Here is a 13,065-nt window from a genome sequence, read left to right on the forward strand (position 1 = left end):
AAAACGTCGAATCGTCATTTGGTCGAATGCTAAAAACGTCGAATCTTCAAATGGTCGAATGCTAAAAACATCGAATCGTCAAATGGTCGAATGCTCAAAAGGTCGAATGCTCAAATGGTCGAATGCTAAAAACGTCGAATCGTCAAATGGTCGAATGCTCAAAACGTCGAATCGTCAAAAATTCGAAAAATTTGCTTGGTTTAAGTTAATGTTGACTTAAACCAAGCAAATTTTTCGAATTTTTGATGATTCGACGTTTTGAGCATTCGACCATTTGAGAATTCGACGTTTTGAGCATTCGACCATTTGAGGATTCGACGTTTTGAGCATTCGACCATTTGAGAATTCGACGTTTTGAACATTCGACCATTTGAGAATTCGACGCTTTTAGCATTCGACTATTTGACGATTCGACCTTTTGAGTATTCGACCATTTGACGATTCGACCTTTTGAACATTCGACTATTTGACGATTCGACGTTTTTAGCATTCGACTAAATGACGATTCGACGTTTTGAACATTCGACCATTTGAGAATTCGATGTTTTTAGCATTCGACCATTTGACGATTCGACCTTTTGAGCATTCGACCATTTGACGATTCGATGTTTTTAGCATTCGACCATTTGAGAATTCGACGTTTTGATCATTCGACAAATTGACGATTCGATATTTTGAACATTCGACGTTTTTAGCATTCGATGTTTTTAGCATTCGACCAGTTAACGATTCGACTACTTGGTATTCGACCATTTGAACATTCGACCATTTGTCGTTTAGGGGAAAATCATGCGTCTCTATCTCTCTTGCACTCCCAATTTTCTGCTTTAGGTTTTACGCTGTGACTGCACCCTTAGCATGCATGCTGTAAACATAGAAGAAGTGCCACAGATAGAATATACCTATCATTCTCTAACTCATTCTTCCGTTGTGGTAATTACGATTCCGGTTACGTTTCTATTCTGCTGTTTTTTTGGCCTTCAGTCAACATTATTTATTGTGAACTCGACCTTATATATAGGTTTGCGAACGAAATGCGTGAGAGAGATAGAAAAGGACACAACTCTATACTCTGTCATTTTCTAAAGGCCTTTCTCCAATGGGTTTCCAAAACTCTGCGTATGTCTGCGAATGACTGCGTTGCGTTGATTTTAGCATATGTTGCCATATAGCAACCGACGCGGAGTAAACAAAAATGTATGTACGCGCATCGAATCGTCTTGAAAGTCGAGACGATTTTTAGCTATTCTGGAATCAGCCTGAAATTTGAATTGACTGACTCTCTTACTCTTGTATGTTACCATGGCAACCTGCAGGCAGACAGACAGGCTACAGAGGTCTGAACGCTCCATAAAGGCCTTTCTCCAATAGGTTCCCAAAACTTTGTGTTGCGTCGGTTGCTATGGCAACATATGCTAAAATCAACGCAACGCAGTCATTCGCAGGCAAACGCAGAGTTTTGGGATCCTATTGGAGAAAGACCTTAATTCATGCTTTGCGTTCGCGAACAAGTTGTGCGTTGACATTTATAAATTCCCAACTCTGAATTAATGTAAGGCTGCGGTTACACCTCTGCAGGCAGCCTGCCTGCCTGCAGGTTGTCATGGTAACGTACAAGAGTAAGAGAGTCAGTGCCTTCAAACTTCTCCCTTACTCTCGTTGCTCCTGCCTGCGCAGGCAGGCAGCCTGCAGAGGTGTAACCGCAGCCTTACAATGTGTATTTTACTTAATCCTGGTTGCTAGTGGAACGAAGAAAAATTTCGTCTATGAATTTGATCCAAATAAATCTCGTAGTCTGAATGGTTTTTCAATTTTGATTTTAAAATGTCAATTGACGAAATGATTTTGTAGTTGGATGAATTTTTCACTGTTTTCATATAAGAAATGGAAGCCGACTATCAACCGACGCAAAGTCGCCAAGTTTTGACAGGTATATATTGACGCTGTATTAAATATGATAAAAAGCTTTTTTTTATACATTGTTATCTATAAAAAAAAAGCTAGACAATTAAGATAGTAATCTGTAGAGAATTTGGTTAAATAAATTATAATAACTTTTTATTTTTAAAATAAGATGTAAATTAGAAATTAATAATAACATTGTTAATTATTAATTGACAATGATGGAATCCCATTGAAAAATATTTAGTTAAAAATTAAGTCTTCCATAAGTTGATATTTTCTTTGTTAAGGGTAATCGGGAGTGACTCCCGAACTCTAATAAATTGACATATAACGAGAAATTAAAACTATTTTTGTTTGACACTTTAACAACAGCAGCAGCAGTTGATACAGAAGATCCATATCCTAGCTTATCCGATTATCATGATTATGAACCAAATTTGGAGTTTGATGACACTGAATTACAAGCTTCGACGACAAATGGTAAGAAAATTGTAGTGGGTAGTATTTTTTATTTTCTAAATTCAAAAAGAATTCTTCATTTTTAGACACATAATATAATTAATAAAGTGAGGTAAAGAAAATGAATAAATTTTGTTTAAAAAAATTCAAGATGTTCATGACCCATTAAAATATTTTCAAAATTAATATTTTTTTGTGCGTGCAAATTTGAATTTAATTCTCTCAATAATAGAATAAGTATGGGTGTGTTTCGAAAAAATATTTACTTTTGAATCGTCTTTAATATTAATCTTTCTTATTTAATAATTACTGTTTTCAAGTTTCTAATAATGTACTACAGAAAATCTCATTTTATAATCAACTTTTTGTTACAGCAACAAAGCTTTTGGAACAAAGTTTAGATTTAAATGCAAGTGGGGTTGGCACAAGCATAGACTATTTAGAGAGTCCAGTTAGTGATGGAACTATTGAAGAGAATTTTGAAGAAGCTCTAGTAGATGCACCCGTTATTGAAACTGGTATATATTTTGATTTCGAATAGATTACTTTTCAATAATATTTTATTTTGTAAACCATTCTATACTAATAATTGTTATTTGACTGAAAAATATTCTTTTGACAATTAATTTTGTGTAATTTTGGTAGCCGCTGATCTTGCAGCTCTTGATAGAGAGCTCGCAGATGAGGAAGATTATTTAGATATCTCTAAACATGGGATAGTTGAAGTTGTTGGCGATGACAGTGCCGGAAGAAAAATTATTGTCGTATCGGCTTGTAAATTGCCACCAGTAAACAGAGAAGCTTTTAATCATGCTAAATTTCTAAGGTATGAAACTGCGTATGTAAAGGATAAAAAAAAGTATTAATTAGTGATTATTAAAGAAATGTATACATTTTTTTTTTAGATATCTTACTCACACTCTGGACACATTTGTTGAACAAGATTATAGTTTAGTTTATTTTCACTATGGTCTTACGTCAAAGAATAAACCACCATTGTCTTGGCTATGGCAAGCTTATAAGGCATTCGATAGAAAGTACAAAAAAAATTTAAAGGCACTCTACTTAGTACATCCAACGAATTTTATTAGAATTGTTTGGCAAATATTTAAACCAGCAATTAGGTAAGTTTTCAATAATGTTTCTGTGGGGAACTCTTGCTTAATCACAAAATTAATTTCAAATTTTGTTTATAGTGCAAAGTTTGGTCGAAAGATGATGTACGTCAACTATTTAGAGGAATTAGCACAATACATTAATCTAGATCAATTAATCATTCCATCTCAAGTAATAGAGTAAGTAGTCTTAATTTTTTTGCCCACAAATTACTAGATTATAAAAAAGTTGTCATTTTTTCAGGCACGATGAGCAACTCATGAATAAGCATAAAAAGAATTTGTCTAAAATACCAACACCTAGTGGAATAGTGTCTCCAATTTGTACAACACAATTTGGTGCGAGTCTTCAATTTATCAAAGAAAATAATGGCGGGGATCCTATACCTCCAATTGTTCGTCAATGCATCGATTTTCTTAAAACACCAGAAGGTAATTTTCTCAATCAAGTTGTACCCCCATTTGTGACTCCCGTTTAAAATGACAATATACTAAAACTGTTGTTACTCTATCACGCACAGTTTTAGAGACAGAAGGAATATTTAGAAGGTCCGCTAATGTTGTGGTAATAAAGGAGCTTCAAAATCGTTGCAATCAAGGTTTGCCTGTTGATTTTCAATGTGACCCTCATATAGCAGCAGTTCTACTCAAAACTTTCTTACGAGAGTTGGATGAACCCCTCATGACATATGATCTCTACGATGAAATTACCCAGTTTCAAAGTAAATATTTATAATTATTTATTTTCTCAAGTTATAAAAAAAAAAACAAGTTATAATTATATATATTCATAGCTTTAGCGAAAGATGAAAGACCACGGAGAGTGAAGATTTTAATCCTCGAAAAACTTCCTCTTGACAATTACCAACTTTTAAAATATATTGTGCAGTTTTTATCAAAGGTAAATTCTATTAATAATTTCCTTATTTTATTCATTTACAAAGTATTCAATTACTTATTAATCATGTTCTTTTTAGGTGATGGATAGATGTGACCTAAACAAGATGACTTCGAGTAATCTTGCTGTTGTTTTCGGTCCAAATTTAGTTCGGGCGCCTCCCTCAAAAGGAATGTCTCTGTCTGCAATAGGTCCTATAAATCAATTCATTGATTTTGTATTTACTTATCAAGATAAAATATTCATAATTTAAAAATAATTAGCGTCCAAACAATTATGTTGAAAAATTTAATTAAGTTTGACTTTTATACTATTTAAAGTGTATATAATCTTCCTCATTATTATTATTATTATTATTATTATTATTATTATTATTTATATTTTTTAATGAAATAACCAAACTTAAATGAAAAAAAATTTTTATAGTTTAAATTTTATTTTTTCACAATTTGTTAAGGTATTATTTATTTTAATATTATAATATTTTTTACTCTTACATTTTTGTATTGTGCACAAAGTGTGTCACAATTAATACATTTTTTTACTGTAAAGACAGTACAACGATACTTGTTAATTAAGATCGTATATTTAAATATTTATAAAATTTGTTACTGTATACCAAAGATATATGGAATGTCAAACAGTTTTTATGTATAACTATATAAAATTAGTACAATTATTCGATTTTTAAAAGAATTTTATCATTACACAAACTACTCTTTAAAATAATTTTTTAATTTTACATTAATTATGTTGTCCACATACATATCTGTATTTAATTTAATATAAGTTTTATTTTTATATATATACACTATATGTGGGAAGCAAGTTGACGAACCCTGATAAATTTCTTATTAAAAATGTTTTTAAACATGATTTTTATAATCAATTTAATTTATAATGTGCAAAAATAATGTTTAGAATACATTTTTTGAAAATGGATTTAACAGGTTTTGCAAAATTCCTCCTCATATATAGAGTTCACATTCCATTTAACCAAAGTCAATCACACACTGCTTGTAGAAGAACATGTTCGCGAAAGTCCACATTTTTTTTTCTTTTTTTTCACTGTATACCCTGTAACATAAACATTTTATGTACATATACATATATAATGTGTATAAATTATAGTTAAGGTTCACGAAATTTTAGAAAAAAGTCATAATACATCAATGTTATCAACATATAAAGAATAATACACTGCGAATCATAAAACAAATATTTTCTCATAAATATATATGTTAATTATTATTCAAATAAAGTGACTAAAATATAGGTTCAACTTCTTTTAAGAACAATAATATTGATATCATTACGTAATCATATTTTCTTTAATGCTTAGTATTTCATTTTGACAAAAAGTGAAAAACATTATTTTATAATTGATTGATTTTTTTCTCATATAATCAAGTATTGATAGGTAATATCCAATAAAAAAAACCGACTTTAATCTAAAGTTTATTGTATTATACAAACTTAATTTCCCCATTGTTATTATTTATCATCAATAAAACATGTAATAAATAGAGATGGTTCAACAACGTTTTAATTCACATTATTATAGCGCACTTGAATTTTGAGTAGAAGAGTATAATTTTTTCACGAATATGCAAAATTTTTTCCATAAAAATTGAATTCTCAACAAACTTTAGAATCAAGTATTTTATTGATATCATGCGATGTTAAATAATTTTACTAAATTTTTCAAAATCCTTTTTATTTAATTCAATAATAATTATTGAAAAATAGGTACAGTAGTAATAAAATTAATATTTTCTTTCAATTTAATTGATAAAATTATAAATTATTAATCTGAATATTTTAAAAATAATTAGGATTTTAGTGTTACTATTACGTGTCGTGATTGTTTATGAAGAAAACTATGTTGCTATTTCAATTTAAAATAAATATTTATAAACAAACTAATTGATTTGCGATTTTCATTATTTACATATTTGATACAATGAAAGTGGTTGTGAAATTACCATTTAAAATGTCGATTTGTGACCACGCTCAAATGGCGGTGAAAGAAAGAACGAGTGGAAAAAAAATTATGCTCATGAATATATGTCTTTAAAGATTGAAAATTTCAACTTTTCCACCATGAAACGTTCTATGTATATATGTACAAAAAATAATACACACTGGTAATTAAGATCCTGAACAACACGAGTTTTTCGTTAATAAAGTTTCTTCTATTTCGTCTTCAACGACCACAACGTTACGTCGAGAACTACTACTAGTTTTTGTCAATTGCAATTGATCAGCATGAGTCATCATACAACGTGTTAAATCAAAAAATACTTCCTCTATATTTTGATTTAATTTAGCTGACGTATTAAAATGTGAAGCACCGACTTGTCCCGCGTATCTAAAAATTGAATTAAATTAATTTTTATCAAATTTTTTATGATTTACAACATTTAAATTAATGTAAATAATTTACTCTTCAGCTTCATCTGAGGAAACATTTCTTTCTTTTTCAAGATCAATTTTATTTCCGGCTATAACCAAGCAGATATCACTTCCAAGCATTTTCCTTAATTCCTTAACCCAATCTTTAACCTGAAAGAAAATTTTTAAATCAATTGATTGATATTTAGAGTGAACAATAATTTTGTGGTTTCACTAAAATATGTACCATTATTATTATTATTATACGTAATAAATAAATGAATAATTATTGTATAAAAATTCATAGCTAACTTTTTGAAATGATGCTTTATCCGTTATGTCATAAACTAATATTGCACCATTAGACATTCGATAATAAATTGGACCTAACGAATGAAACTTTTCCTGACCGGCTGTATCCCAAATTGCAAGATTTATCCTTTTTCCATTAATATTCAATTTCTTTTTAAGATATGAGGCCTAGAATAATTGATAAATAAACTATAATAATTGACTATTTATTAATAATAAAGCCATCAAGTAATTAAAGAATTTCAAGTATTAAAATTTTGTTTACCTGTATTGTTGGTTCAGTACTAATATGTTTATCATTAAATTTATCTTCAACATATCTAAGGGCAACTGATGTTTTTCCCACACATCCTTCACCAAGAAGTACTACTTTAAAATCGTATACATTAGCATTAGTTAAACTGGCCATAATTTTATTTTAATATTAACACGATTTAATATTACACTTTTTTTTACAACTCGAAAATATATTCATCTTTCCATGCATTTTCCCATGATGATCATGATGATCAGAAACGTCAAATCAGCTGATGAAAACATGGTAAAAATTAATCTGTCGACAGATGGCGCGGTAATAATAATTTTAATATTACTTTTTATTCTTTCAATAAAATTAAGAAAATCATTTGAAGAGTTAATACTAATTGTGAAAAATTTTTTTATTTTTAAAGATAATGAAATATATTAATTGCATTTGAGAAAATATAAGCATATGAAACTTTAATTTTTAACCGGAAGTTATAATCGCATTATTTATTTTTAATCTATTTTAACGAAATGTACTATTAATAGTTTCTCACTATTTACTATCATAATTATTTATTTATTTTTTGATTTAAAAGAAATTAAATTTCAGGAAGGATTAATAAATTAGTTTTTAAATTAAAATAGGAAATAAAATATTTTTGACACAAGAGCGCCAAACACACAGTCGCGTTGAGCTGCGTAATGAAGTTGCGCAAAGAAACTTGTGTCCGTCACCTGTATTGAAAGGTAAGCACAGTATATTATTCTATATTTAATTTAATTTTAAATCGAATATTGTGGGAAAAATTTCGTCAAATTAATAAGCAAAACATAGTTTAGTGATTTATTTCTAGTCAAACGTATTGTCATCAGAGTTTATTCATATTTCTTGAAAGTATTACACATTACCTTAGTGTAGCGTCGTCTCTATATGACCGGAGTAGTCAAAATCTGGCTTCCAGCTTGACACACGATTTAATGAAAAATTATAAATTCTGTGTGGAAAGACAAGCTATGGTTGAATTTTAGGACAAGTACGTATAGCACTCTAAATTTCTGAACGTGAAAAGTTTTTCTTCTGACAATTTGTCAACTGTCGGCATATATCATACATACATAGAGATAAACAATAGACGTCAAATGATTCAATTACATATTATTATTCTTCAATAATACATCTATTTATGCATATAGAAATGAAATTTTAAAATACCAGAAAATATTTCATTAATTAATTGATTATTCAGAGTTTTACTTCAACACAACAATTAAGTATTCAAGTAATTTTAGGTTCAAGTATAAAAAGCGGTTATGGCGGCGTTATGTTGAACACACGTCATTCACCAACCGCACGAGAAACATATACAAAACATGTACATATATGTGTATATACACTTTATTTATTTTCTTTTACTCTTTCATTTATAAAAAATTTAAACGAAAAATATTCTTTATTATACCGTATATTATGTATACTTGTTTATTTTAAAATCTAAAAAATTATTAATTTTTTTTATTGATAAATTTCTAATCATATTAATATGTACGTTGTCTCTAAAATATTGTCCCTTTAACACATGAGAAATATTTTTACTAATTTTTTTTAATTTTGTACAATTTTATTTGCTCTTTATGAAATTTATATTTTAAAGATTTCAAGTCAATTGCATTTTAATGTAAAAATATGTGATTCGATTATAAAGTTCTGTGTTTGGTGAAAGTAGTAGTGGTGTGGCCACTGCAACAAACAGAGTGACTGAAAATAACTTTTTAAAAAAGTATTTGAGTATAAAGAGACACGCTGCCTGCTTCTCATATGCATCCTTGAAATTTTATTTTGGAAATATTTTTCTTAACAGAAAAAAAAGTTGAAAAATTTAAATAACTTTTGAATTGAAATACATATCAATTACACGTGCAATACCTCTTTTTTACTTTAAAGAAAAAAACAATAATATAGTAGAGGAAATATCCAACAAAAAATAATTATTTTTCGATAGCTGATTTTTTTAAAATTAAAAAATTCTACTAATCTAATTATGTAAAAGAAAATGTTGATTTAACGATTTCATTTTTATCTTATTATTTTAAAAGTCTTTGTAACAATATTCTTAAAACAAACTTTCTTGATTTTCTGAAACAAAGTTCTGCACGCCCCGTATTTAAAAAAGAAAAAGTTTTTAGCTTTTACTACAATGAAAGCTTTTGAAAATTTTTAATTACACAATGTCCCTTAATTTCTTTGACAAAAGTATAATAATTATTATTTAACTGTTGGAAAAGTTACAATTTAGTTAACATTTGAATATCCATTAACTTGTAAATTTTAAGATGCTGGCTGTTTGAAACATCTTAAAAGGGGCTTGATTTTCCTTTTTGTAATGTAATAAGTTATTGGGATTTTACCGTTAGGACCATTTATCTTCCAAAAGCGAGACTGAAAGTTTGGATTACCAGGTAATGGTGTCAGGGCTGAATGACATCGCCTAGTTACAGAACGTTTCCTCGATAATTGAGGCTAAACAGTTACGCAAGAGAGAAAATTGTCGATCAGAGCATTTAATTCAGATTTTTACTTAATTACATTTGACAAAATTTTTAATCATTGTTTATATACAGCAAGCGATAAAGGGATATGATTTAATTTTTTTAATTAACAATGTCTGAAACTGCAAAGAAATTTAAAGTTAGTTTTTGTCATCATAGTGACATATAAAAATTTGGAGCGTACATAAATGAAGAGAATTGCTTTCTCCCAATTCTGTTATTAGCCCTGAGACTTGATTAAAATTCACTTTTAAGTTTAGACAAGAGAATAAGAGAGAGAGAGAGAGAGAGAGAAAGAAAGACTTTGGCGGTATGCATTGGCTGAATTTTAAGATGTAAACGGTTTTTCAGGCTTTGTTTTTACTGTGTACGCACGATTTTATATATAGATAAGCTAAGTTTATCACATCTGCTCTTATCAATAATTGACAACATTTTCTGATATAAAAAATTGCTTCTTCTTCTTCTTCTTCTTCTTGTTTTCTATAATTGATAAATAAAAATACATGTTTCTCTTAAAAAAAAAAAATTTTGCGGAATATAAAATATTTTCAATATTTTAGTGTTGTTTCAAGTTTAATGACTGTCTTTTATTCGCGGAAAGGCAAATCAAACGTCTCTATATTAGCAAGCACACATTATACTTGTTGCTTACTATTTTTAGACATGTGTTTTGTCGCACGGCAACTTTCGCTCATATGGCAATATACATATATATGTATGTACAACAATGTTTTGTATGCGAATTTGTATAAAATTGAACAAATGTAAAAGCTTAATGCAAACACAGTAATGCTTTTCTCTCTAAATTCCAATAATATCATTCAAACTTGTGTAATTTTCCTTCTCAAAAAAACCCCAAATTTAATGAGTAGGGTATATTTTTTCAACGAGGCAACTGTTCTCTAATATAATAGTACATTTTTCAAGTTGAACACAATTTAAATTTATAATTTTTTCATTCATGTTTTAGAAAACCAAGAAGAAAAATGTTTAGCTTTCATAAACCCAAGGTATACCGTTCAAGCAAAGGCTGCTGCATTTGCAAAGCTAAATCAAGCAGGCAAGTTTCCAAAATAAATATAAATTTTTCCAATTAATGAATAAATGTACTAATTTATTATGTTTAGTTCAAGGTTCACGGACAGCAAAAAATATGAAGAGGATTTTATAAAATGTTTTGTACTAGAGGAACGACGAACAGGAGAGATATGTAACGCTTGCGTACTTTTGGTTAAAAGATGGAAAAAGTTACCAGTTGGAACCGATCGCAATTGGAATCATGTAAAAGAGTGCATTACATAATAATATATAATTATAAACATTTTTGATCGTATATAAATAAACATTTATTTGTAGGTTGTAGATGCACGTGCTGGGCCGGGAATAAAATCTTTAACAAAATTTAAATCTAAAAAGAAAAAATTAAAAGATGTTCATGAGAAGCTGGAAAAAATTGTAAAAAAGAAACATGTTTACCAAAAGCGAGACAGAGAAGATAGTCCTGCTATGAGTGATGATTTTACTGGTTTGTAATACTTTGATAAACACGTTTTAATTACTTCTAATACTTTTTATTTCTTGTGAGTAATTTCTTTAATTTTTTTTTTATTTGTTTTAGAAGAGGATTGTTCTGGAAGCAATAGCAGAGCAGGAAGTCCTGAAGAAAATTGTGATACAGAAGCAAAACTACTTACTTTGGCTTTAACTTATTTTAAACAGTAAGTTTTTGTTATATAAAACAAAATAAATTATAAAATTATTTGAATTTGAATTTGAATTTTTTTCCTCAGAGAGATGATTTGTTGTGGAATGGTATTCAAGGGTCGTAATGGTGAAGTAATGATGGATGGAACTTTGGTGAAACCTTGTTCAGGGAGTGTTTCAAAAAGACAACAGCAGCAGCAGCAACAACAACAACAACAACAACAACAACAGCAACAACAACAACAGATCACTATTATTAATCCATCTTCAGCATCAACAAGTCCCTCACATAGTTCAGCGTCAACCAGTCCTGCTTACAGCGTGGAATCTGCCGTTGAATCAGCTATTTCAAAATTAACGAAACCAATGATAAATAATCGATTTTACGAATCTTCTTCGGATTCAGGATATGATGAGTCTTCCAACCAAGGTGAGAGTAAATTAGCTAAAATAATTCAAAATTCCTCTTCAGGATCTCCAAAAAGTGTGACGCTTAAAACAATATCTGATGCTGTTCGAATAACAACAAAAGAAGTGCCAATAAAAATAATTCCAATGAAGCCAATATCTCTTAGTACTAATCTTACTTTGAGTAATCTCTCATTAAACGATGGTACTTTGATTTCATCTAATCCACTCGTAGATTTCGCTATTCATGCCTCTTCCAGGCAACCTGTCACTAATAATTAATGTCAGTCACTCGTAGAATTTTAATTTATTGTTTCTCATATAGATAGGTTAGGTATTCTTAAACTCAAATTTCGAGAGCTACGAATGGGTTGAAATGTTTTTTTTATTTTCTCTTTTTTGCTCACACAACATCCTCTACTACTTGACTCATTCTGATAATAAATTCCATATACTTGATTTTTTAAAGAAATTCGTTATTAATTTGTCTAATTTTTTCAAGAAATAGTTACAACATCCCATTCACAGCTTTTGTTTTCTGGGTATTAGTAACAATATAAAAGAACACTTAGCATACTAGATAATTCTTGTATAGTTATTCCAAGATGCCAATTAACTTTTTAATATTGGGTCCAAAAGATTAAGGAAACACATACATTTAAAAATATTCTTCAAAGCTTCATTTATAATTATATTACATCACAAAGCAATAATTTCGTTTTAGAATCGAAAAAACACTTTCATATCAAAATTTCATTTCAAATTAAATTTTTCAATTATTGCACATATACTTTTAATACAAAATTTTTATTTGTTCGTGTCAATTAATATTTTTTAATATTTTTTGTTGGTAAAAGAATTTTTTTGATATTGTGCCATTTGTCCAATTCTATATACGTACACCTCCATGAATTTTATATAAATCTATAAAATTTCGTTTCCATTGTATCATTTGTATCTACAATTACTAACAAGTTTATTAGGATTTTTTTTCTGATTTTTGTCTTTATTCCAGTTTTTGCTTATTTTTTTTCACATAAATATATTTTTAACTGTATTATTGTTTCCATATAG

At 28.8% G+C, this 13,065-nt stretch overlaps 3 protein-coding genes across 6 annotated transcripts; 2 read left to right on the top strand and 1 right to left on the bottom strand.

The window, feature by feature from the left end:
* The first annotated feature begins 1,678 nt into the window (after nucleotides 1–1,678).
* Nucleotides 1,679–4,731, top strand: LOC122499125 (rho GTPase-activating protein 1). Its single transcript, XM_043607241.1, has 10 exons — nucleotides 1,679–1,930; nucleotides 2,278–2,385; nucleotides 2,739–2,882; nucleotides 3,010–3,190; nucleotides 3,270–3,488; nucleotides 3,561–3,659; nucleotides 3,724–3,911; nucleotides 4,001–4,201; nucleotides 4,274–4,380; nucleotides 4,457–4,731. The coding sequence occupies exons 1-10, from the start codon at nucleotides 1,885–1,887 to the stop codon at nucleotides 4,628–4,630; spliced, it is 1,467 nt and encodes a 488-aa protein (XP_043463176.1). The 5' UTR covers nucleotides 1,679–1,884; the 3' UTR covers nucleotides 4,631–4,731.
* A 652-nt stretch (nucleotides 4,732–5,383) lies between these two features.
* Nucleotides 5,384–7,632, bottom strand: LOC122499134 (ras-related protein Rab-21-like). 2 transcript variants are annotated; one of them, XM_043607256.1, is made up of 5 exons: nucleotides 7,349–7,632; nucleotides 7,084–7,251; nucleotides 6,824–6,942; nucleotides 6,523–6,748; nucleotides 5,384–5,454 (listed from the first exon to the last, which is right to left on the bottom strand). In XM_043607256.1, the coding sequence occupies exons 1-4, from the start codon at nucleotides 7,490–7,492 to the stop codon at nucleotides 6,529–6,531; spliced, it is 651 nt and encodes a 216-aa protein (XP_043463191.1). In that variant the 5' UTR covers nucleotides 7,493–7,632; the 3' UTR covers nucleotides 5,384–5,454; nucleotides 6,523–6,528. The 2 variants fall into 2 exon arrangements, with proteins under 2 accessions (XP_043463191.1, XP_043463189.1); XM_043607254.1 differs by lacking the exon at nucleotides 5,384–5,454 and having other exon boundaries at nucleotides 6,275–6,748.
* Nucleotides 7,633–7,936: 304 nt separating this feature from the next.
* LOC122499129 (SIN3-HDAC complex-associated factor-like) lies at nucleotides 7,937–12,755 on the top strand. Of its 3 annotated transcripts, none has more exons than XM_043607248.1 (6): nucleotides 7,937–8,076; nucleotides 10,850–10,939; nucleotides 11,007–11,160; nucleotides 11,236–11,404; nucleotides 11,501–11,597; nucleotides 11,670–12,755. In XM_043607248.1, the coding sequence occupies exons 2-6, from the start codon at nucleotides 10,866–10,868 to the stop codon at nucleotides 12,271–12,273; spliced, it is 1,098 nt and encodes a 365-aa protein (XP_043463183.1). In that variant the 5' UTR covers nucleotides 7,937–8,076; nucleotides 10,850–10,865; the 3' UTR covers nucleotides 12,274–12,755. The 3 variants fall into 3 exon arrangements, with proteins under 3 accessions (XP_043463183.1, XP_043463181.1, XP_043463182.1); XM_043607246.1 differs by having other exon boundaries at nucleotides 7,938–8,076; nucleotides 11,498–11,597; XM_043607247.1 differs by lacking the exon at nucleotides 7,937–8,076 and adding an exon at nucleotides 8,211–8,363 and having other exon boundaries at nucleotides 11,498–11,597.
* Nucleotides 12,756–13,065: the final 310 nt, after the last annotated feature.

This window comes from Leptopilina heterotoma, unplaced genomic scaffold, assembly GCF_015476425.1.
Source record: "Leptopilina heterotoma isolate Lh14 unplaced genomic scaffold, ASM1547642v1 Lhet_166, whole genome shotgun sequence".
NCBI lineage: Eukaryota > Metazoa > Arthropoda > Insecta > Hymenoptera > Figitidae > Leptopilina > Leptopilina heterotoma.

What these genes read in the sequence shown, in the direction of transcription:
- LOC122499129 (XM_043607246.1), top strand. Translation starts at nt 10,866, where the DNA reads ATGTTTAGCTTTCATAAACCCAAGGTATACCGTTCAAGCAAAGGCTGC. An exon ending in CCGATCGCAATTGGAATCAT is followed by an intron (nt 11,161 to 11,235) that starts GTAAAAGAGTGC and finishes ATTTATTTGTAG; the next exon opens with GTTGTAGATGCACGTGCTGG. An exon ending in GCTTTAACTTATTTTAAACA is followed by an intron (nt 11,598 to 11,669) that starts GTAAGTTTTTGT and finishes TTTTTTCCTCAG; the next exon opens with AGAGATGATTTGTTGTGGAA.
- LOC122499134 (XM_043607256.1), bottom strand. Translation starts at nt 7,492, where the DNA reads ATGGCCAGTTTAACTAATGCTAATGTATACGATTTTAAAGTAGTACTT. An exon ending in GTACTGAACCAACAATACAG is followed by an intron (nt 7,252 to 7,348) that starts GTAAACAAAATT and finishes CAATTATTCTAG; the next exon opens with GCCTCATATCTTAAAAAGAA. An exon ending in ATAAAGCATCATTTCAAAAA is followed by an intron (nt 6,943 to 7,083) that starts GTTAGCTATGAA and finishes ATTTTCTTTCAG; the next exon opens with GTTAAAGATTGGGTTAAGGA.
- LOC122499125 (XM_043607241.1), top strand. Translation starts at nt 1,885, where the DNA reads ATGGAAGCCGACTATCAACCGACGCAAAGTCGCCAAGTTTTGACAG. An exon ending in ACAAGCTTCGACGACAAATG is followed by an intron (nt 2,386 to 2,738) that starts GTAAGAAAATTG and finishes TTTTTGTTACAG; the next exon opens with CAACAAAGCTTTTGGAACAA. An exon ending in TTGTGCAGTTTTTATCAAAG is followed by an intron (nt 4,381 to 4,456) that starts GTAAATTCTATT and finishes TGTTCTTTTTAG; the next exon opens with GTGATGGATAGATGTGACCT.